The sequence below is a fragment of the Drosophila subobscura genome, chromosome J (assembly GCF_008121235.1).
Source record: "Drosophila subobscura isolate 14011-0131.10 chromosome J, UCBerk_Dsub_1.0, whole genome shotgun sequence".
Taxonomy (NCBI): Eukaryota; Metazoa; Arthropoda; class Insecta; order Diptera; family Drosophilidae; genus Drosophila; species Drosophila subobscura.
In genome coordinates this window covers 14,655,200-14,678,027 of record NC_048532.1, presented here as the reverse complement: position 1 = coordinate 14,678,027, position 22,828 = coordinate 14,655,200, and the positions used below count along the sequence as shown (strand labels likewise).

At 43.7% G+C, this 22,828-nt stretch overlaps 1 protein-coding gene and 1 long non-coding RNA gene across 6 annotated transcripts in view; one reads left to right on the top strand and one right to left on the bottom strand.

Annotated features, from left to right (window-relative positions):
• LOC117895011 overlaps positions 1-2,099 on the top strand; it is a 124,418-nt gene extending 122,319 nt beyond the window's left edge. The window contains 1 exon segment of the mRNA XM_034802361.1: positions 46-2,099. Within this exon segment, the coding sequence (XP_034658252.1) occupies positions 46-1,066 (1,021 nt within the window). The 3' untranslated portion in view covers positions 1,067-2,099.
• A 4,322-nt stretch (positions 2,100-6,421) lies between these two features.
• The window catches only part of LOC117894013, a 56,175-nt gene continuing 39,768 nt past the window's right edge, over positions 6,422-22,828 (bottom strand). Inside the window, exons 4-7 of one of the 5 annotated variants that reach the window (XR_004648837.1) lie at positions 17,796-17,883; positions 8,691-8,758; positions 8,113-8,240; positions 6,422-6,683 (exon numbers count right to left, since the gene is read on the bottom strand). This is a non-coding gene — a long non-coding RNA (uncharacterized LOC117894013). Of the gene's footprint in view, positions 6,684-8,112; positions 8,241-8,686; positions 8,759-17,795; positions 17,884-22,828 lie in introns of all 5 variants that reach the window. The other 4 variants (XR_004648836.1, XR_004648838.1, XR_004648835.1 and 1 more) reach the window with 4 other exon arrangements.

Below are 22,828 nucleotides of genomic sequence, written 5' to 3'. Positions count from 1 at the left end.
AAATTATTACTCCACACAAATCTCTAATTATGGAATCTTTTATAGAATCAACACTCAACTGGAGATGCTCACCGCCTCATTGATTGCGTGGCGGCAGCTGGAGTCGGGTTTGAGTGAATTCCACTTGGCCTTGGGGCAGGATAGAGGAACCCTCGCGGGTCTGGAGGGAGCTCTGGACAAGGGGCAGACCACGCCCGTAGAGCTCGCGCAGAACGTGAAGCTGGTGGCCAAGCTGCTCTCCGAGAAGGTGCACGTCAGCCAGGAGCAGATGATGGCCGTCCAGCAGCATCTGGACCCCAATCAGCTCTACCACATCGCAAAGTTCACAGCGTCGAATGGTTCCCTCTCCGACTCGGGCATCTCTGATGGTGGGGCCACCTCCGATGGCGGTCTCTCTGAAAGGGAACGCCGTCTGGGCGTGCTCCGGCGTCTGGCCAAGCAGCTCGAGCTGGCTCTTGCCCCTGGAAGCGAGGCCATGCGCTCGATTGCCGCACGAATGGAGAGCGCGGAGACGGAGCTGAAGCATCTACAAAATACCTGTCGGGATCTGATAGTGCGCACCGCTGCCTCCCACCAGCAGCAGCAGCAACAACAGCAGCAGCAGGTGGTCCCCAAAGCCAATGGACATGTCAAGAAGGCGAGTCCCGGCAAGCAGCAGGCACAGGAGAAGCCGCAATCCCCAGGAAAGCGCAGAAACGCACGCAAGGGACGTCAGGCACAGAAAGCAGGAGAAGATCAGACGGAAGACCATGCAGAGGAAAGCCAGAAGAAAATCTTGATCCTGACCAGTGGCGATGGCGGCGGCGACCCCTCCGACGACCCGTCGCTCCTCATCAGCCTCGAAAGCGGGGAAGAGGACGGTAGCACCGATGTGGACGATGGAAAAGTGCCACCGCGTGGCTGGGCGTGGCGCATCGCCCGTGCGGCAGTGCCCATGCAGCTGGCGCTCATCACGTTCTTCTGCGCTGCTTGCCTCATGCAACCCAATTGCTGCGACAACCTCAACAACCTGTCGATGAGCTTCACCCCGCAGCTGCGGTACATCCGCGGCCCGCCTCCAATTTGAGCGCCAGAAAGTCGCGTGCATCTCGTTGTAGATTATGTTACGTTATGTTAAGGCACTTAACAGTAGTAACTACTTGGAGTGGACACTGGACGCCCGTCCATCCATCCATCCATGCAACAACCGCCGCATTCGACGCGCAGCTCCATAGAGGAGCTCGCTAGCGTTTATAAACGCCCGCCCAGCGGCAGTTGACGCGTTTTTAAACGTTCTGTGGCAAACGCAGCGCTTCTGCGGAGAGGGGACAATTTTTATATGTCTAATTATAGATAGTGGTCGCGTATTGGAACTTTAGTTAACACTAAGAATATTGTTTGTAATTTCGGTTAATTTCCTACGCGTTTAGGTTGCGATTTTTGATGAATGATGAACGATTTAAGATCGAAATGAACGGATGATGATTGATGGAAAAGCTCAAGCTAGGCAAAACAGTACTTATGAAAGCCCATACTGGAGAGCCACATATCGACTGCAGCCGCATTAAAGGGAAAGCCCACAGGAATCCCCAACCCAAGGAACCCTTAAGAGTAGGCGTATGTCCCAGGAACCCACAGAAAACCCATAAATTTGGCGTAAGGACCCCAGTTAATATTTATAAAAAAAAATTGCAAGCATCTTTTGTAGACTTTTTTGTTTGAAAAACACTAAAGTGCCTAAGAAATGCGAACTGTGAAAAGGAAAGCCCCTTGTTAGATGGGGAGAGAATATCCCTCGGGAGAACGATGAAAAATCGGATCAAAAGAGAGCAATTATCCCAGGCAACAAAGCAAAACAGAAGCTAAATGCCACAGCACTAAAAGCGGAACCAGAAGTAACGCTAGAACTAAAATGGGAGCCACAACTGGAAGTAAAAGTATCTCTAAAACTGGAACAGTGACCAGAAGTATCCCTCAAACTGTTTGAAAATCGAGAGTTTCTATTTTTATATGCAATGCAAACTTATACACACCATCCCCCATATCTATCTCTCTACCTTTTATGTCTATTATATTAATAGGATATAGATAAACCTTATAAGATTTTGCAAAACTACACAAAAATGTTTAAAAAAAATGTATAATTTCTTAAGATTGTCTTAATTTATGATTTAGTCAAGTTCTGGCAGTTAAATTGTAATCTATCTGTAAGGTTTTCTATAGTTTGTGCGTTTTCAAAACTTTAATGGCAGTAAAACAAGAACAAAATAAGGAACGAGTTAATAAAAGTTCAAAAATAAAAAGAGAAGGAATTTAGCAATCACAAAAGGTGGATTTTCTAATTGGGAAAGGCCAAAAACTAGAAAGGTAGCAGGAGAAAGTAGCTGACTTTTATCGGATACACACTTTCAGGCATTTTGCAAAAGGGATCCAAATGGCTTAAAGCAGCCATATCCTGCAGTCCTTGAGGTCCTTGATGGATTCAAGCGATACGGGAGAGTATCCCTGTCACGAGGAGGTGACATGTCCTGATCCGACAGGAAACAGCCGAGTTATACCGTTCTATAGATTCTATTCAAAAACATCCTTAAAATGGCATTATCCTTAATGTCCTTACATCCGAAGTGATCGTAAGCGATCGGAAATACTGTTCCGATCACGAGGAGGTGTGGCATGTCCTGATCCGACAGGAAACAGCCGAGTTATACCGTTATATAGATTCTATCCAAAACATCCTTAAAATGGCATTATCCTTAATGTCCTTACATCCGAAGTGATCGTAAGCGATCGGAAATACTGTTCCGATCACGAGGAGGTGTGGCAAGTCCTGATCCGACAGGAAACAGCCGAGTTATAGCGTTATTTGAATTCTATACAAAACATCCTTAAAATGGCATTATCCTTAATGTCCTTACATCCGAAGTGATCGTAAGCGATCGGAAATATTGTTCCGATCACGAGGAGGTGTGGCATGTCCTGATCCGACAGGAAACAGCCGAGTTATACCGTTATATAGATTCTATCCAAAAACATCCTTAAAATGGCATTATCCTTAATGTCCTTACATCCGAAGTGATCGTAAGCGATCGGAAATACTGTTCCGATCACGAGGAGGTGTGGCATGTCCTGATCCGACAGGAAACAGCCGAGTTATACCGTTATATAGATTCTATCCAAAACATCCTTAAAATGGCATTATCCTTAATGTCCTTACATCCGAAGTGATCGTAAGCGATCGGAAATACTGTTCCGATCACGAGGAGGTGTGGCAAGTCCTGATCCGACAGGAAACAGCCGAGTTATAGCGTTATTTGAATTCTATACAAAACATCCTTAAAATGGCATTATCCTTAATGTCCTTACATCCGAAGTGATCGTAAGCGATCGGAAATACTGTTCCGATCACGAGGAGGTGTGGCAAGTCCTGATCCGACAGGAAACAGCCGAGTTATAGCGTTATTTGAATTCTATCCAAAAACATCCTTAAAATGGCATTATCCTTAATGTCCTTACATCCGAAGTGATCGTAAGCGATCGGAAATACTGTTCCGATCACGAGGAGGTGTGGCATGTCCTGATCCGACAGGAAACAGCCGAGTTATAGCGTTATTTGAATTCTATACAAAAACATCCTTAAAATGGCATTATCCTTAATGTCCTTACATCCGAAGTGATCGTAAGCGATCGGAAATACTGTTCCGATCACGAGGAGGTGTGGCATGTCCTGATCCGACAGGAAACAGCCGAGTTATACCGTTATATAGATTCTATCCAAAAACATCCTTAAAATGGCATTATCCTTAATGTCCTTACATCCGAAGTGATCGTAAGCGATCGGAAATACTGTTCCGATCACGAGGAGGTGTGGCAAGTCCTGATCCGACAGGAAACAGCCGAGTTATAGCGTTATTTGAATTCTATACAAAACATCCTTAAAATGGCATTATCCTTAATGTCCTTACATCCGAAGTGATCGTAAGCGATCGGAAATATTGTTCCGATCACGAGGAGGTGTGGCATGTCCTGATCCGACAGGAAACAGCCGAGTTATAGCGTTATTTGAATTCTATACAAAAACATCCTTAAAATGGCATTATCCTTAATGTCCTTACATCCGAAGTGATCGTAAGCGATCGGAAATACTGTTCCGATCACGAGGAGGTGTGGTATGTCCCTGATCCGACAGGAAACAGCCGAGTTATACCGTTATTTGAATTTATTCTATCCAAAACATCCTTAAAATGGCATTATCCTTAATGTCCTTACATCCGAAGTGATCGTAAGCGATCGGAAATACTGTTCCGATCACGAGGAGGTGTGGCATGTCCTGATCCGACAGGAAACAGCCGAGTTATACCGTTATATAGATTCTATCCAAAAACATCCTTAAAATGGCATTATCCTTAATGTCCTTACATCCGAAGTGATCGTAAGCGATCGGAAATACTGTTCCGATCACGAGGAGGTGTGGCAAGTCCTGATCCGACAGGAAACAGCCGAGTTATACCGTTATATAGATTCTATCCAAAAACATCCTTAAAATGGCATTATCCTTAATGTCATCCGAAGTGATCGTAAGCGATCGGAAATACTGTTCCGATCAAAATGGCATTCCTTAAAATGGCATCCTTAATGTCCTTACATCCGAAGTGATCGTAAGCGATCGGAAATACTGTTCCGATCACGAGGAGGTGTGGCAAGTCCTGATCCGACAGGAAACAGCCGAGTTATAGCGTTATTTGAATTCTATACAAAAACATCCTTAAAATGGCATTATCCTTAATGTCCTTACATCCAAAGTGATCGTAAGCGATCGGAAATACTGTTCCGATCACGAGGAGGTGTGGCATGTCCTGATCCGACAGGAAACAGACGCGTTATAGCGTTATTTGAATTCTATACAAAAACATCCTTAAAATGGCATTATCCTTAATGTCCTTACATCCGAAGTGATCGTAAGCGATCGGAAATACTGTTCCGATCACGAGGAGGTGTGGCATGTCCTGATCCGACAGGAAACAGCCGAGTTATACCGTTATATAGATTCTATCCAAAACATCCTTAAAATGGCATTATCCTTAATGTCCTTACATCCGAAGTGATCGTAAGCGATCGGAAATACTGTTCCGATCACGAGGAGGTGTGGCATGTCCTGATCCGACAGGAAACAGCCGAGTTATACCGTTATTTGAATTCTATCCAAAAACATCCTTAAAATGGCATTATCCTTAATGTCCTTACATCCGAAGTGATCGTAAGCGATCGGAAATACTGTTCCGATCACGAGGAGGTGTGGCATGTCCTGATCCGACAGGAAACAGCCGAGTTATACCGTTATATAGATTCTATCCAAAAACATCCTTAAAATGGCATTATCCTTAATGTCCTTACATCCGAAGTGATCGTAAGCGATCGGAAATACTGTTCCGATCACGAGGAGGTGTGGCAAGTCCTGATCCGACAGGAAACAGCCGAGTTATAGCGTTATTTGAATTCTATACAAAAACATCCTTAAAATGGAAATATCCTTAATGTCCTTACATCCGAAGTGATTCTATGCGATCGGGAAAATTGTTGCGATCACGAGGAGGTGCGGCATGTCCTGATCGGCCAAGAAATAAAGGATCTAACAACAAAACAAATCTTCCCTGTTGTTGTTGTCATCCGATGTTGTTGTTGTTGTACAAGAAAATGTTTTTGTTATTGTTGTACAACAATAAAATTTTTGTTGTACAACAACCACTTCGTTTGCACAGTGGCGCCCCCAATATCACGACGGCCACTTCTGGAACTAAAATAAAGTAGTTCGACAATTGGCCGCTTGGAGTTGGAGCGCCACTGTGAACAAATAAAAACAACTTGAAAATGCTTCGCTCAAATGTAAATTTTCAGACCGAGTACCAGGCCAACAGAAATCAGCAGAAAGTAGCTGGTTTTTACTTTCTTCCCTGTGTCAAAAGCTGGATGCTATGAAACTGCATTTTTTTTTTCAGTCGATTAGCAACTAAAAGTATGCTACAAGATTTTTTACAGAAAGTAAATTAAGAAATTGCACACCAAAAACAGAATTTTATTGTTTTCTTCTTTGTTTATGGGCCGATCAGGATGTGCCATACCTTTTCGTAATCAGGACAACTTCCCCGATCCTTTTCAATCAGTTTCGCTTCAAGGACTTCAAGGATTAAAGATATAATTTCTATAAAATCGCCATTTCTCAACCGATAAAGACGTGATACGAGTCCTCGTGAGCGGAAGGACCTCCCGCATCATATGAATCCATCAAGGACCTCAAGGGCGGCAGGATATGGCTGTTTTAATCTATTTTGTCTCAGAATGTTGTGAATATAACATCCTAAAAGTATGCGACGCATTCTTAATAAAGCAAACCCCAAAAGCATGCCATGGTCTGTTTTTTTATGTTTCTGGTTTATTTCAGTTTTTATTAATAATTAATTAAGACTAAACACTCGTAAAAATGCTATCACTATCGAGCAAGCTGGCGTCTAAAGCTGCTCAGCAATTAATCTATTTTCTATTGTTACATTTAGTCGCCGTTATGTTCCACGATCTGAAGGGGTCCTGGTCCGCCAGTCTCCTTTCCTGCAGCCGATGCCGCCGCTAGGTACAAATGCTTCACATCATTCCACACAGCGAGCTGCATTGTTGGCAGCAGGCATGCACTTCCACCAGCTGTATTGGTGACTCTGAAATATATAGGAATTATAGACATTAGATTGGAAGGATACACAGTATTTAAGCACACAAAAAAAATCAAATGGAGACAAAAATTGGAATGTCATGGCATTTAATGTCAGTTTGTTTGGAGAAACTGTTCGAAAAACATTGGAAAATTGTTTGTTTTCAAAGCCATTTTTGGTATCGCAAAATGGTCTAAAAATTTCGGAAACTACCTTTCAAAATTCTTTGTTTCTTGTATCCCGGGTGCATGCATTTTTAAAATGGTCTAGGATTTGGACGTTTTAAACGGCACACTTCCCAGAGCTGAAAACATGTCTTTGAGAAACCAGAAATCCCAAACGTCCGTCGCCGTCATTCAGGCGGGCCGTCAAGGAGCCCGGCGTCCCTCTGCCGGTCCGGATGAGATCAACAATATCTACATTAAGAAGATCGTGAGCGACTGGCGGAACTCTGTGCGGGAACGACGCTATACCACGTATGCGGACAGATCGACGAGACCTTCCCGGAGTGAGGAACACCAAGGCGGTTCAAAGAAAACCCTGACAACTGCCAGCTACATCCGGCCGAGCATCCAGCGGCCGCAGCTGCCGCCACCTGCGGCTAAACCTCTGGAGATTGAGTACGGACGAAGTTCCGGAGAGGCAGATCGCATACTCGTCTCAGAGGGCGTCGACCTGTACATCCACCAACCCATCAAGGCATCGTTCTCCAAGCCATTACCATCAACATCAACACCACCCCCGGAGAATCTGTAAAAGCCTAAAAAATCCCATGCCATCCGTAGGGACTTCAAATGAATAAAGATCCTGCACCCGAGTAGTCACGAGAGTATATCAGTTTGATTGATAGCCCTCTTTTAGCCCTCTGCCTGCAATTATTTTGAAGAATTCTACTACTGTTGGACATGTATAATTAGTGAACCATTTCTTATGCGAATTTGACACGAAAAACTAGCGAATTTTCTACTCCTCTCTGCTTTCTTTTGATGTGTGATGCTTCCATGGCCACAAAACACTACAAATGCCAGTGTCCCGTCGGAGAATAGCAATTCGTTCATATCTGCCAACTTTAAACCTACAAAAATTCCAATTTTCGAAACTTTAAACTCTTTAATATAATCTTTCGCTGATTTTTTTCTTCATGGCGTTACTTCAATATCCTGTTACGTACATACACCTATTCGTATCCTATCCACACATCCTCCAACTGCGGACAGACGGAACGTCTGCTGACGATGATGGATCTGCGCAAAATGAATCGTACCTTGGCGTTGGCCTGGACGGAAGCGCAAACACCCAAAGACACACACACAATAAGAAGGCCAAAAACCAAACCCCAGAAGGCTTTCTTTACATAAGAGAATCCCAACCAATGGGCACAGCATTCAAGCATATAAGATTTCCCCTTCATTTACTCCCGAAATATAGTGCTCACCTTCTGGTGCACAGAGCTCTCCATATGTTCATCCCTCTCTGGCTGAGCATTGTCTTCACAGTCGACTCCATGGTTGTCTCTGTCTATTGTTCGTCTCAGCCGAGACACGAACCACTGTTAAACTTCTGCTGCAATAAAAAAAGAAGACACAATAATAAATTAGAATTATTTGGGAGTGCAGCAAGGTAGTAAATGAAGTCTAGACAGTGTTTTGATGGTGAAACCTTTGAAAAATTGTAGTTAATGTTTTAGCTGAACAGTCAATCAATTAGGAAATGTTTTTTTGTTGTAAAAGAAAAGATATCTCCATTGAGAAATGCAATCATGAAGACGTGCTTAAGTTTTCGAAAGAGAATTGCATTCCTTAAGTTAATTTGTAGCTCTTCCAGATCCTCAACCACCGCAAAATGATCCAAAAACTGAAGCGTGTGTCAAGTGCGCGAACAATGAAAACATAATTTTGTTTACGCCTCGAGGGTTAACACTCCCTGGGTACAAACCAGATTCACGAGAAGTCACCACCATCCGGGCACAACCCGAGAAGAGGTCTCAACAATTATAATAATATGCTTACTTACTACCAGCTGAAATGGGCGTTCCGTCGTCGGGGAGGCAGCTCGATTCGCGTGGCAAGACGGAAGCGGTCCTGAAAATTGAATTTGCATAATTTTCGATGAAAAATTAGTTAAAAAAGCAAGCAGGTTGCTTTGAAGAAGGTTAAGTGAGGCTTTAAAGGAGGGGAAAAGAGAACTTCCCAAAAGAGAACTTCCCGAAAGAGAACTCCACGAAAGATAACTACTAAGAAAAACCTGCCCCTGAGAGAAGAAATAGTGAAATCTTCCCCACCAAACTGCCAGAAACAATAGAAATAATATTTTTGATTTGGATTATGGAAATTTTGGGTTCATCTCCGGTTGATTGGAGATTGTCAATAAGCTGCCGGAACAGGGGGAGAGTAGTGTTTCGGCCTCAACCCTTAAGCCATTCATTAAACTTTGTGATTAAACTGACCACAGAACGAGGGGTTGAGCAGCCACACACGCGGACATCCCTTCCCGAACACATGACACAGAATCCGTAGCAGAACCCGCACCAAAACCCGCACCATCACCCGTTTAGTGAAGTGAACTGAGTCAAGGAGAAGCGACCAGCGTTGACTGCTGACAGGCTCATTAAATGGCGCATTCAGTGGTCCTCTGCCGGACCTTGTGCCCTCCCCCCAGAGTGTGTGCTGCGACCTGCTGGACCTTCAACCTCCCCAAAGCTGGCCACAGGCCAAAGTCAACACGTCAAATTGAATGCCTCCCTCAACCTCCACATTTCCCTCACTAGCCCTTGAAGCGGGCTAATTTTCCCCAGCTCAACCTTTAAATTCGCATTTTCCAAGAGGAAAAGAGAGAGAAACAGCGTAGAAGCCGTCATAAATAATGCCTGGAAAATTGTAGAAAATTGCCGAAACAATTTATGTTGACATTATCTCGAGAGAGACATTTCTGTATCGCCTTCTCTCTGTCTCTGTCGCTCTGTCTGACTGTCTGGCGGTTTTTCCGCTTTTTCTGGATGATTAATTACCTCGAAAAGAAAAATATTTGAATATGAAAAACGATGCTTGATAAGCGGTGGGCGGGCGTGGAGACAGTTGAGCAGGGAAAAGTTTTCCTTATTGCTCCCCAGTTGGCGATAAACTTGGAGGACTTTTAATGAACTGAGTGAGCATTTCATCATCTTGTTTCGAGAGCAAAGATTTCGGGAGAAATGTACGCGTATCTGTTACAGAAGCTGGAAATAGGAGAGATTTTTATTTGCATGTTGTCATCGGAATTTGCAAGGAAGTTTCCATGTGAAACAGTAGAATGAGAGTGTGGGAAGCATATCAGTAAATCAAATATGTTATATAGGAGATTTCTCCTTGAATAATCGCATAATCTTTAAAGACGCCTTTCCGAAATTTCAAGGACTCTTTAAGACTATTCCCTACACAAAATGGCCTTCAATGGACGTTTCCTTCCTTCGCTCTCTTCCTCCCATTGACATTAGCCTTTACTTTAGGGGCTCTTACGCTTTTCTCTACCTCCACCTCGTTACGCCTCCATCGTCGGAAAACTCATTGCTGCTGCTGCTTCTGGAAAATTCACCTTCTTATGGCCTGTCAATAAAATTCGATTTCTCTTTGGGGGTCAGGTTGAGTTCGAGAGGCCGAAGGGCAGACCCAGAGGCTGTGGCAGAGTGGGAGGCGGAAAAGGTCGTGCCATTAAATGTAACTGCGCTGTAATTTGCATAATTTTCTATTCATTACATAATTCTGTCAATTTCCAATACATTATAATTTGCTAGAGCCCCGAAACACACACAAAAACACACACACACACACACTGAGGGGAGAAGGACCAGGAACCACGAGCAGGAGCAGGAAAAAATATGCAAAGCAGCGGGAAAAAATGGAACAAATTATATATAGAGGGTATTCCACCCGTCGCGTTACCCTCTCTGGCTCTCCGGGCTGCCTTTGTTCTGGCTTCGTATTCTCGTATTTGTAATTTGTTTTCGGCTTAAAAAGATTATTTTATGGTGAAAACAACCCGAGGGTCAGAGCCGAGAGGTTGTTCAATTTTTTATGCGCAATATGCTTGAATCGAGACCGAAGAAGGTCCTCACTGAGAGCTCGGGGGAAGGACCTATGCAGCAGGGTAGAGAAATTAACACATTTTTCCTAAAGATGCAGTCCCTGAGATAGGATAAAAGTGGCAAGGAAAGTGGCAAACAGGAGCAAGCAGCCCGCGTAACCTCATTCCTGTATGGAAAAAAGAAAACCGCAAAGGAAAACATTTTCTAATCCTCAAACAGAATCGAAACGAATCGAGAACCGAAACCTCACGTAGCCATTATAAATGCAAATCAAGTGTCAATATTGCACATTTGAATATTTTTGGCACAGGGATTTTCATTTTCATTTTCATTTGCAAAATGAATGCGAATTTGCCGTGTTTTTTCTCTTTTGCAAATCAGCAGAGCAAACATCGGAGCACCGAGGGGCAAGGCGAGAGGCCAAATCAATTGGAATCCCAAATGTCAACTGAGTGAATGAACCGAGAGTTTCCAGCACATTTGCCGCCCACATCCTGACAGCTGGCCAGGCATACTGATGAGGCGCCGTCCACGTCTTAAAGGATGATGAGTTGATGGGAGAGACATCGACTGTCTGTCTCCCCTTTGCACTGTCCAGCAATCAGATTATGGGCAATCTTTGAAGAGGTTCCAGCTGAAAAGTTTCTTAGATTATGAACCAAATTATTATAGATGATACGAAATCAAAGTCTAAGATAAGTGGCATTCATTTTCCATCTATAACTATTTGGATTGGATAATCTTTCATACCAGGAAGTGAATCTCACGTAACTATTCCCTACGCAGCTTAAGAGATAATTCCTGCATTAAAGTAGCTCTTCTCACAGCCATTTCCTGGCTCTCCCACTGCCCATTCCAAAGTCTTCTCCTTGGATCCAGCTCCCTGGACTCCCTCGGAAAGTGTGAGCCTGCCAACGTTACGTGCCAAGTGGCTGTCAACTTCTGTAGCCATGATCTCTCGGCTCCCTGCTCGACCAACGTCTCTTTTTATACTAGCAGATTCACCCCCCCTTTCCCTACATCCCTTATCCTTCCCCTATATTTTCCTTACTAATTAGCATTTGAGCTGCGGGCAAACTTTCAACTTTTGTCAACTCGGTGAAGTTTCCACCGCAGCGTACCGCAGCAGAGCGACGGCAGGTCGAATGCCCAGAGGCCAAGTCATGGATACAGCCTCCGGGCTCTCTGCTTCCCCTTCCTCTACCTCTGCCCCTACTCTGTTTCAGCCAAGTTAAATAAGTTGTCATGATAATTTGGCACGAGGCCAGAGACAAGGACAGGGACAGAGGTGGAAGCAGGCGGGTGAAATTATAAATATTTGATGCCCGTAACATGAGATTCAATATTTCCCAAGTCTCGGATCGCAGATCGGGATCCCCTATTCCCCCTGTCAGCCCCCCTGCAACCCACACATTCATTTGCATTCGTGACTCAAAACAATGACAGAGGATTCGATAGCCCAGGGGCTATCCAAAAGAAACAAAACGAACTGGAAACCAGAAAGGAAAACTGGCTTTGGCTGCCGAAGCATTGGATACCCTAGAAGATTGATCGTGCTTAAGGAATCTACAGAAAGAAGGGCTCTTCTCAAAATCAATATACCCTCAGTACAGGGAATACATGCAGAATGTGGCAAGACACGCGAGTCACGCGAATTAAACAAATCCCAAAAAACAAACTCAGCGAAGAGGTTAAACTTTAACTTAAGTTAAGGACGGAACGGAATGGGATGGGAGCTGCCCAACGGATGCCTCAACAGCTCATAACTCTGTCATGTCCCTGCCATGGATGGGTTTTATGGGGGATCCTACATTAGTTGACATCTCATGAAAGCGGGGGAATTATGACATCTCAGAAGAGTGCCTCAAAGAGGAGAAGTGCCACAAAGAAGTCTCTCTGCCTCTCTCTCTGCAAAGAGCTCTCGTAGGAGCTTCACTCTCGTAACATTCTTACGACTAATGGAAGACAAACATTTTATAGCCTTTCTGGATGACCTTCTCTCTGTCTCTCTGCTGTTGGATTCGCTTACGTATTCGGTATTCATTCAATTACATTTTTGCGCACACTCAGCACTAAAGGGACCGCTCATAAAGCGTCAAAATTTTCGGCCAAATGAGCAAAAGGCCTCCCTGTCCTCCACCTCCTCCTCCTGCTGCACTGTCCGCTTCTGTTGTCCTTCATTAGAAACTGCTCCCCGGGGCATTCGATTCGTCTATGGCCACACACATGCGACCTCCTCCCTGTGCATTGGTTCAGTGTAAACCTCCAGGTCGAAGTCCAGCATCGAGTCTGCGTCTAATATTGAGGGACATTCAACGTCAACGCCATCAAAGTGTTCGGCCTCTATTAAAACTGACAGCTGAATGACCTCCAACCCCAGGACAACCCCCTCTCATCTGGCTCATCATCACCCAGGAGCAGGAGCAGGAAAACAAAGAGGAGGAGGGTGATGAATACCAGTTCCAAGTGGAGTACCATCATCAGAGAACCGCAGCGTAAACATTGCGGCTGCCTCAATGGCTGACTGCCTTGCAACGCTTTCCGTGTCGTGTGTCCTGTGTTCTCTGTCCCCTTGCTGACCAATGGATTTCCCCTGAGGACATGCCAAACACTTTGCCACACTCAGCACTCTCCCTGCCTGCTCCCCACTCAGAGTCTTCTCCGGTGAAGGAATCTTATTGAACGTTCCACTTGATTGTGTGACACACTTCGGCAGGAGCAACAAACGCAGTCCTAAATACGAGGAAATATTTATAAGAAATTGAAGGTAGATTAGACCGTAAGTTTACGTTCAGGTTAAAGTTTTAGCCAAAAATATCATCACGTGTTGGCAATTTCAAACGAGTATTAACTAATTCCTTTTGATAGCTTTTAAGCCTTTTCATAGGAGCAAAACCCTGGATCTTCTTTGCGTAAAACTTTCTTAATCTTGCTCTTACTTGCTGCCAAAGTTTCCCCATCCTTCTCTCACTTGCAAAGAGAATATTTCAGCTGGAAAGAGCTAAAAGAACACTCTCACTCCCACTCACGCCTTTAGTCACGCCTCGAAATTGCATTTTCCAACAAAAACCAACAAAAAACAAAACAGAACACCAACAATTTTTATGATTTTTCTATGCAAATTTAGTCCAACTTTTTGGAAGGGATACGAGTCTTTTCAAAGGTTTTTTTCACTCTTTTATGGTATAATTTTGTTGGGTGGTTGTCTTTCCTCGCAGGTGACTGATTTTACGATTGTATTTTATGGACTGAGAAATGGGTTTGCCCTCCTATTTCTTTCCCAACTGCAGTGCCATAAATTAAATAAAAAACTCAATTAAAATTCGCCACACAAATGGGGAAGAGGAGAGCAAGACAAACTTGATGTTTCTTATAGATTTTCAAGCTTTTCGGTAAATATTTTGTATTTATTATTGATCGAATTTCATCCTCTTTGTCTTCACATTTATTTCATATAACTATCTCTTATGGAATTAGCTCATGGAATTATGGCTCTCTCTAGCACTCTTCTGCACATCTTTTCTCATCTATTACCCGCCTATCCTTTCCTAAATGTTTCCCATTCTCCACCTCTCTCCCCCACAACCCTTTCCCAGCAACTCAAGTTCTAAGAGTCTCAAAAAGATAATCGCTCTGCGAGTCATAAAATATGTCATATATTTTGGGCTAAATTACAATAAACCCATTAAGGGGGCGTGGCGTGGCACTCACTCCCATATGGGATACCTTCGAGAAGGGTTTTTCATACCTTTCAGAGGGGGTTACAACTACAATTACACCCCAAGGAAGGGGCACAGAAGCGGGGACACAGAAAATCATGTAATTAACCCGTTAGGCAGGGGATTTTATCCGAGAAATCTGAATCTGGCGTGAAAACATTTGCCGCACTTCCAAACACATGTGTAATTATCCTTGCAGAGAAGGATGTACAGCAATTCTCCTTTCTGTTGAGTAAACAATAAAAAAGGAGAGCCAATCCCCCGTACCCAGCCCCCTCTAATGCCTTGCAAATTGACACTTGTCCTCGTCCTCCACCCACACATCCTCCCACTGCTCCTCCATCCCAGAAGTACAAGAATAGACAGCGAGAAATGCGAAAGAAGGACAGGACTCAAGTCCATCAGGAAAGTGATGAATGTGCAAGTTCCTGTGTGGGCGCTCTATGGGTCCTTCACCATCGTCCTCTGTGTCCAGCGTTCAGTGTTCAGTGTCCTGTTCCATCCATCCGGCAGTAAATTGGATTGCATATCATTACTTTGCACTTGTCTGCCCAACAAATTTTCACACTTTTCCTCTGTGCGGGAAAGCGCCGGCGAAAAACACCAAAAGGAAAAGGATAATTTATGCGTCTTGCAGGAAGTCTCTTTGATGGACATTCCTTTCAACTCCTGGGGGTTTGAGTAGAGTCTGGCCTCAACTCCTGCCCCTGACCATTACAATGGCCATGGAAAAGGAAAATCCAATAAACCAACTCCGAAACGCACTCCTCATGCGTGTGCGATAATATTTGTCTGACTTTCATCGCTATATACCCGATGTCCCTTCGAGTTGGATGGTGTCGAGGGAGTCCAGGGTTAGCAAAACAATAAAAATCAGCATAGGAAAGCAATTTGTTAGCTAACAATGATTAATGTTTTTAATAGGTAAAGGAAAAGCTACAAAACAGCAGAACTCTGGAACTAGATTGGCAAAACGAAAGCCCGGAGATTCACGATCAAAACTTAAACAAAAATTGCAAAAATTGCAATAAAAACCATGCCTCCAACTCATGACTCTTCTAAGAAAAACAATTAAAAAACTGTTCCAAAAGTTATATTTTTCACAGCTTTTCTTCACTTTTCCTCTAAAAACTCTGCCCCTTATTCTGATTTCTTGTTATTTCTATGCTCTCTATTATTTCTCCTCTCAGTTTTTCCAGTTTAACTGCCAATAAACTCTTCCAAATTGGTCTTGTCAACTGTTTGTCATATGCCTTTTGACTTATGATTATGAAATACACAAATGACAGTTGAACAAGGACGACCTGTCATAAGGGAAATTCCACTTCAGGGGCAAAATTCTTTATTCCCTTCCATTCTTCTGCTTTTGGCATTCCAAATAATGTCAAAAATTCAAATTGTGCACTGGAAAATATGTGTGTAAATCATGATGCTTGGCAATGCTCGATTTTATTGGGAACTTTGAGCCCTTGGCTGTCGTATTATAAGTTATCCAATAGACCGTTCCTCTCTTTTCTCTCTGAGACTCCTTTTTATATTGTTCACACTCCCCCCAATTCCCATTCTGTATTCGCATCCCCTTCACTTGTCCACTGCGCCACACTTCTGGCTTAATTCGAAATTAAATTTATCATCAATGCAATTAGTGGCCATAAATTAAGGATTCCCATTCGCATCCTTCATCCTTCGGTGCTCACTCCTCTTTCGATCTCTCTCCTGTTCTCGCTCTCTCTCTTTTACTCTGTCGCTTTGTGGTCACAAGTGTGAATTATGGCCAATGCCGCATAACCTTTTCTGCATATCTGTGGGGATATCCCTCATGTGTGTTGTGTTGTGCTGTGTGTTCTGTGTGTGTCCTTTTTCGTGGCTGCGGTCAAATTAAATTAAATTGTCCTTTTTCATTTCGATACACTTTCGAATCCTCCAGAGAGTGAGGGAGGAGACTGGCTGCCTGGGGACTGGGGGCCACTGTGCCGCATCCTCGTCAGCTCCATTAAGCCAATAAAGCATTCGTTTCATTGGATTACGTATGCTGATGTCAGAGGAGGAGGCAGCAGCAGCACTGATGAGCAGCAGTGGGCGAATGTGTGGATCCGGTTACACACATGCTGGACAGTGGGGAGCGGAGCTCAATTTGTGCGCTGATAAATTGGCCAAACAGGCCCAAAGGAATCGCAGGAGGCACAGAGAAAGAACAACCCGGAAGATGAAGACAAGTGTTGAGAGAAGTTACACAAACATTGCATGGAGAGAAAGTGACAGCCAGAGTGTGAAGTTTAATTTCGGGCTAGTATTTCCACTAATTTATAAACTTGGAGAAAAACCAGAAACTAAGGAGAATCGAAGCAGCGAAAAATATAGAAAAAAGTAGAAGAAACGAAGCAAAACGAGGATTAGTTATACAAAGAAAAGCGAACTTTAATTTCGCATAAATATTCCCAATAGTTCGGAAATGCAGGAGGATTCTCTGCAGTCCAAATTTGGTCAGCTATAATTTCAGAAGACCCCCGCTGATGAGCACAGTTCCACTCCGATTGGAAACTGGTCAGGGTAATTGTTCGAACTCCACTCCCACTATCTACACTCTACCCTGCCTTCCCTGCCAGTGGCTGGTCAAAGTTCTCCGTTGATTAAATGCCTCTGATAATCATTTAATCCTCGGAAGCGAATCGCGCTGGGGCAGGCGTTGAAATGAAGTTGTTTCATGTATTATTCATCATTTGGCTTTCATTACTTTCTCCGCTTTAATTTCTTTACCTCCATCCACCCCCAGTTCACGCACTTTTCCCCTCTTTTCGCTGCTGGAAATCTAGATTTAATAAGAGAAATGCAGCGAACCTAATGAACATCCTGTTTGTCCTCTGTTTGTGTGTATTGTGTGTGGTGTTTCCTTGAGACGCGTCACCCGTTTCCCTTCATTTCTGGCCATCCAACCAAGCAGAAGAGATTTCTCTAGTTCGCTCTAGCCCTGCCCCTTGCTGCTGGCTGCCGCTCCTGCTGATGATTGTGATGGATAAACTATTGGAGGATAGAAAATTGCCTCGAAAGATGGAAAAAATCTCTCGTTCGATTGAATGACTTTCAATTGAAATTCACTTTTTGGATGCTTTTGGCATTGATGTTTCCGAGTCGATTGCACCGCGACACGCCCCCTAACCAGAGACAGTTGCCAAAATCAGTAACTTCAATCACGTGACACGCGAGAGAGGGTTTTGGCTTCAAGTTGCAAGAGAAATTCCAGTCAAAATTATCTTTTGAGAAGCGAAAAGTGCAAGGAATTCTCGTGTTTTTGTGAAATCACCCGTAGATGGCATTTTATCTTACTTTTTCTAAACTAACCTGTGACAGGAGCAGTCTCGAACCATCTTTCGTTGGGTAACAGCACTTCAATTTCGATTATAGTTCATTGTCCAACAGCTTACAGCGACTGAAAAGAAGAAATTATGATTAAAAATAATGAAGAACTATTGTCTTACATTTAAAAATTTGTCCTACTTCTGCGAATTTATACAAGAGCTCCACATGTTTTCCCTCTTCAAAGCTCAGCCTCATATGACAGAAACACTTGTATGGCTGTCAATGGAAGCCTTGAAGCTTCTTGCTTTAGACAAGATTTATGAGGCATAATTTATTGATTTGCAGACATTATGTCAGCGAAAGGGTTCGCCAAAGGGTTTCTACCATAAATCTTGCACCAAAAGAAATCTGAAATTTGTCATTTGCCGCACAAAAAGTTATGACCCTCAATCGAAAGAGTTTCGTGGAAGAATTAGATACAAAAAAAAAGGAGAAACATCTCCCAATTTTGGCTTATACTTCCATTACGAATGTTGCCAGATTTTACAGCTCCACCCCTCTCCTAATTCTCTCAACCCCTTCCCTCAGCCAAGTACTACAATACGGGGATAAGTTCGTTAGCAAAAGGCCACACAATCAGCCCACAAATTTGCAGCATTAGTGCGAAATTAAATTATTGTTTACATGCACGTAATTATGTTTTGAGAGCAGTGTCTCCTCTCTCCCTGCCGCTAACCCACACCCCTATGCCATCCATCGAGAAACCCCTATGGCATGCCGACTGGTGCTGGTGGTGCAACCCTCAAAACTTGCCACAGCATTGTTGCATGACAATAAAAAGCCAAAAACGAAGCAAGGAACGGCACGACACGGACTCCCTTGACTTTGTGCCACCCCTTTTTTTGGTGTGTGTGCGGCTGAAAATTCGATTTTAAAATGTTGTAGCAACAACAGGGACAGACAGCGGGGACAACAGGACGGGGAAAAGGACAATTGGTTTGCCGGCTACGGGTGTCCTGGTCCTCCTGACTTTCACAGCTCGATTAAATGACAAGAGCAGGATGGGCTGGGATAGGCTGGGGGATCTGCTTCTGTTGCTTCTGGGATTATTGGGCATTTGCATATGGTCCGAGCCAGAGGTCAATTTCGTATTTAATCGTATTCAATTTCGAGTGGATTTCTTTTTAATCCGCCAGGAGAGCGAGTCCTATGACAGACATAAAAAGTCAAGAGTGAGAAAGAAACACAGAGATAACAATGGCTTGAAGCACGGTTAAAAGTCAGGGAGTAGCCTTAACCTCTGATTAAATTCAAGGGCGCATCTTGAACATCGAATTAAAGTCACACAAAAAGCCATCCCTGTAGGAAGGAAATGCCTCGGGGATCGATTATTACCAATCAAATTGGAATGAAACGTGCCTGAGGCACCAGAGTTGACTTCCTTTTTGCAGAAAAATCTGTCAGAAAATTTGTTTCACTTCCACTCGAGCCCATTCCCAGCTTTTGCTTCTGGTTAATATTTCAGGGAATTTTTGCATTTAAATGTGAATAATTCAAGGCATTTCTGCACTTGAACTTCCAACAATGAATGGGAGTTCGCTTTTGTGTCAGCAGGTGAATGCTCTCTTTTTGTATGCATCAAAGAATTCAAGTGAAAGTGTTCTTTCAGTCACATATAAGTGCTTGCAGATGATGTCAGCCCTTGAGGAATGCCAGCTCCCATCTCTGCCACGACTGGAGACTGTTTGGCGCTTTCATTACAAAATATTTGGCGTACTAAAACTTATATTTGCTCTAATGAAGTCATTTATATGAGGAATCATGCTTTAATAACATGAAAAGGACGTCAAGAAAAGGGTGGACAAATGGACAGACATCAAACTGTCGCCAGTTGTCTGACCCACAAAATGGAGGGCCACTTTCCATGCAAAAAGAGTACAAGGATAAATAAACTTAAGATGCATACAAATAGCTATCCCCCGACCAGATCTTGCATTCAGTAATTAACATATAACCAAAAGTTTCCTCTAGTTTCCAGGCGTGGTGGAGTTTTCCATTTCCCGTGCTCCGTTTCAGCTTCGATGAGCAAACATTGTTCAGACACTTAAATTTGCATAATCAAAATCAAAAACATCATTTCCATTCCGATTTCCAAACCCCTCCCATCCCTTCTTTTCCTTGTAGTCCTGTGCGTCCTGTCAATATGCCACTTGGAAGCCGCAGAAGCAGCATTTGAAGCTTTTAAAATTATGCAAATTCAATTTCTGGAGACACTTTTGCCACTGCCGTTTCTGTGTTCAACATTTCCTGCCTCTTTGCTCCACTCAAAAGTTGAGACATAAATTCGAGTAACTGTATTAATATAATTGGCCAGGGGCGGTTCTTACGGTCGCTGGTCTTGGGTCGGGGGTTGCCTCTTAAAATTAGATTTAGATTCGTACTCCTGCCACAGCCAGTCACCTCCAGACTCTGTTGCAACAATCTCCCCCTTCCAAGGGAGAGTTCTCTGTGTTCTCTGATTATCCTCTTTGTTGTCTTAGGGAAAGTGGCGTAAGATCTCAAGCGCCATTCATTGTGGGTGGGACAGGCAGGCAGGTACGAAGTTCCACCCGTAAGTTGTGGCTCCATTTAACTTTCTTTTGGTCATAATTTAAACTCTGGCTGTGGCTCTCCTCTCTGTATCTGCTTGGCCATATTTCGTGGCTGCAATCCTTCCGCATGAATCATGTTTAGTTTCGGGGACGCAGTGCAAATCGTTTTATTATTCAAAGCCAATTGCTCTGCGACTATAAATAATTAATTTAGATGGCTTCCCCGGGAGCCTCTCGGCCGTGCAGTCCCTTATTTATGTACTCCAATCTGTATCTGTATCTGTTCCTGGTAACCCCAAGTCCGAGTACGCGCTTAACTGTTGCTTCCTTTTTGGCCAGAGATTTGTGGTTTGGGCCATGAGTTAGGGCCATTTAGATATGAGATTACCTTTTATGGGGACCCTGTGTGTCCCCCCGAAAGAACAAAAAGTCAACTGCTGGAATGTTCCCTGTACTTTCCAATGAAACTTTAAGGAATGGGCAGCTGTTCCTCTCTACGACTGAGCAGAAGGGAGTCCTTCTGTGGGAGGGAATTATTGGTGAAACAAATTGTAACAGGAAAGCATCTTAAACAACTTCTTAAGCAGCACCGTCTCAAGCTTCTTCGATCAATAATGTCACACTGGCTGCCATTCACCATTCAATTCATCAGATAGAAACAGAACCAGCCTCACATTCCACTTATTTCCTTATTCCTATTGTCCGTGGAACTCATTCTAACATTCAGTGTTGTAAAATGCTGCCAAAAAAAACTTAGACATTACAATTCCAAAGCTTCTTAAGTGCATTTCCCATTCGAATCATCAGATTGGTGCTGATATGTCCCACACTCTGTAAATTTCTCCTTACTCTCCTCTCTACCCACTTGAGAAATATTTCCAGCAGCATGCATGACTGTACTCCATAACAGCCTCTTAAGCAGCCATCGATAAGCAGCCATCGAATTCCATATCTTCACACCTTCTCCTTTGGGCGGCAAGCACATTTTTGGGATTCCAGTGATGTTCTTTGGCATCGCATGGATCGTATGGATATGCCGTAATGCGTTTATGGCAGCTGCAGCCCGTTAACTGTCCATAAAAGTGCACATTATTGTAATGTTGCATTGTCCTGTGGCATGGCACTAACGGCAGGACACCGACGAAGCGTCCCTCGCTGCTAATCCTGCCAGAGCTCCAGGCTTGGCACTTTGCCCGGCAGGACATCTCCTTCACACTCCTGTCTGTGTGTGTGTTTGCGGGGGCTGTGTAAATGTTTTAGTGGATTATCGTTTGGCACGATTTTTATCATCGAATGGCATTCGATTGGAATGTCTTTGGCAGTCGAAGCTGCTGCCATTGCTGCAATGAGAATGGCTTGGCCGCCAAGTGAATTGTCCATTCGAATGCTGACCCCAATCCATATTCTGATCCGAAAGGTGGCTGGACATTACTTGAAAGACCATCATCCATTAGAGCAAAGCCCCGCAAACCGTTTCAAATCTCGTTATGAAGTCAGTCAATGGTGGCTTTTCCCTCCCCCTACTTTAAGGACATTTCTCTCTGTGACACAGGGTGGTCCTGGAGTTCATATAAAGGCCCGCCGCCCCACAAAAATGTCAGCAATAAAAAGATAATCATGATTTACAGCCAACTTCAATATGTGGTCTGTGGAATGTCGCTCCTTCGACGCACATTCCGCAAAAGTTTATTGAGGGGAGTGAGGACTCTCCCCGAAGCTGTCAAAAGTCCTTGTTCAACTGTCATTCAGGCATTTTATTAGCATATTAATTATAGGCTCAGCGGAACACCACTCACACTCTGCCATATCCTGCCCATCTCGCAGCAATTAAATGGCAGCCAGGAACCATTTAAACTTTGACACCTGCCTGACGGAATTCTCCCTGGGACTTCGTTGCGGCACAACTTTTATTGGCATTTTCAGGCGCAGGGAAATCTCATTAATCTTTTGTTTCGAGCTCTTTCGAGGTGTCTAAACCGTGTACGTACAACAAATCTCTTTTTTATGGTAATTGGACAACTTTTTATTGTTTCTCGTTTGCTTTTTTTTGTCGACTTTTTGATTTACTTTTCGTTTTCATTTGTTTGTCTGTTGGAATACTTATCGATTTCATTTAATTAGTAAGTCAAACATTCAATTCCCCTTCCAATTGCTGCCCCACTCTACCTCTGACTTTGGGGACTTCCTACGGGTATTCCCCGAGGGGCGGTAAACTAATTTGTATAAACTAATTGAGAGATTTGCGCGCTCTGGTCAGCACAGCGACTGCCAGTGTAACTTTATGACGTGTTCTCTCATTAGCAATAAAAACTAAATGGAAATGGCCTGATTAGCCTCTGAATTGCATTGCAATTGTGTACACGGACAGCACAGGACACACATTATCCCGTGGGACTGCCAGGATTACTCGTATCAGGGCTGGGGGTTGCGAGTGTGGAACTAATTGCAGAGTTTCGAGAGTCATGAGAGGGAATTACACATACG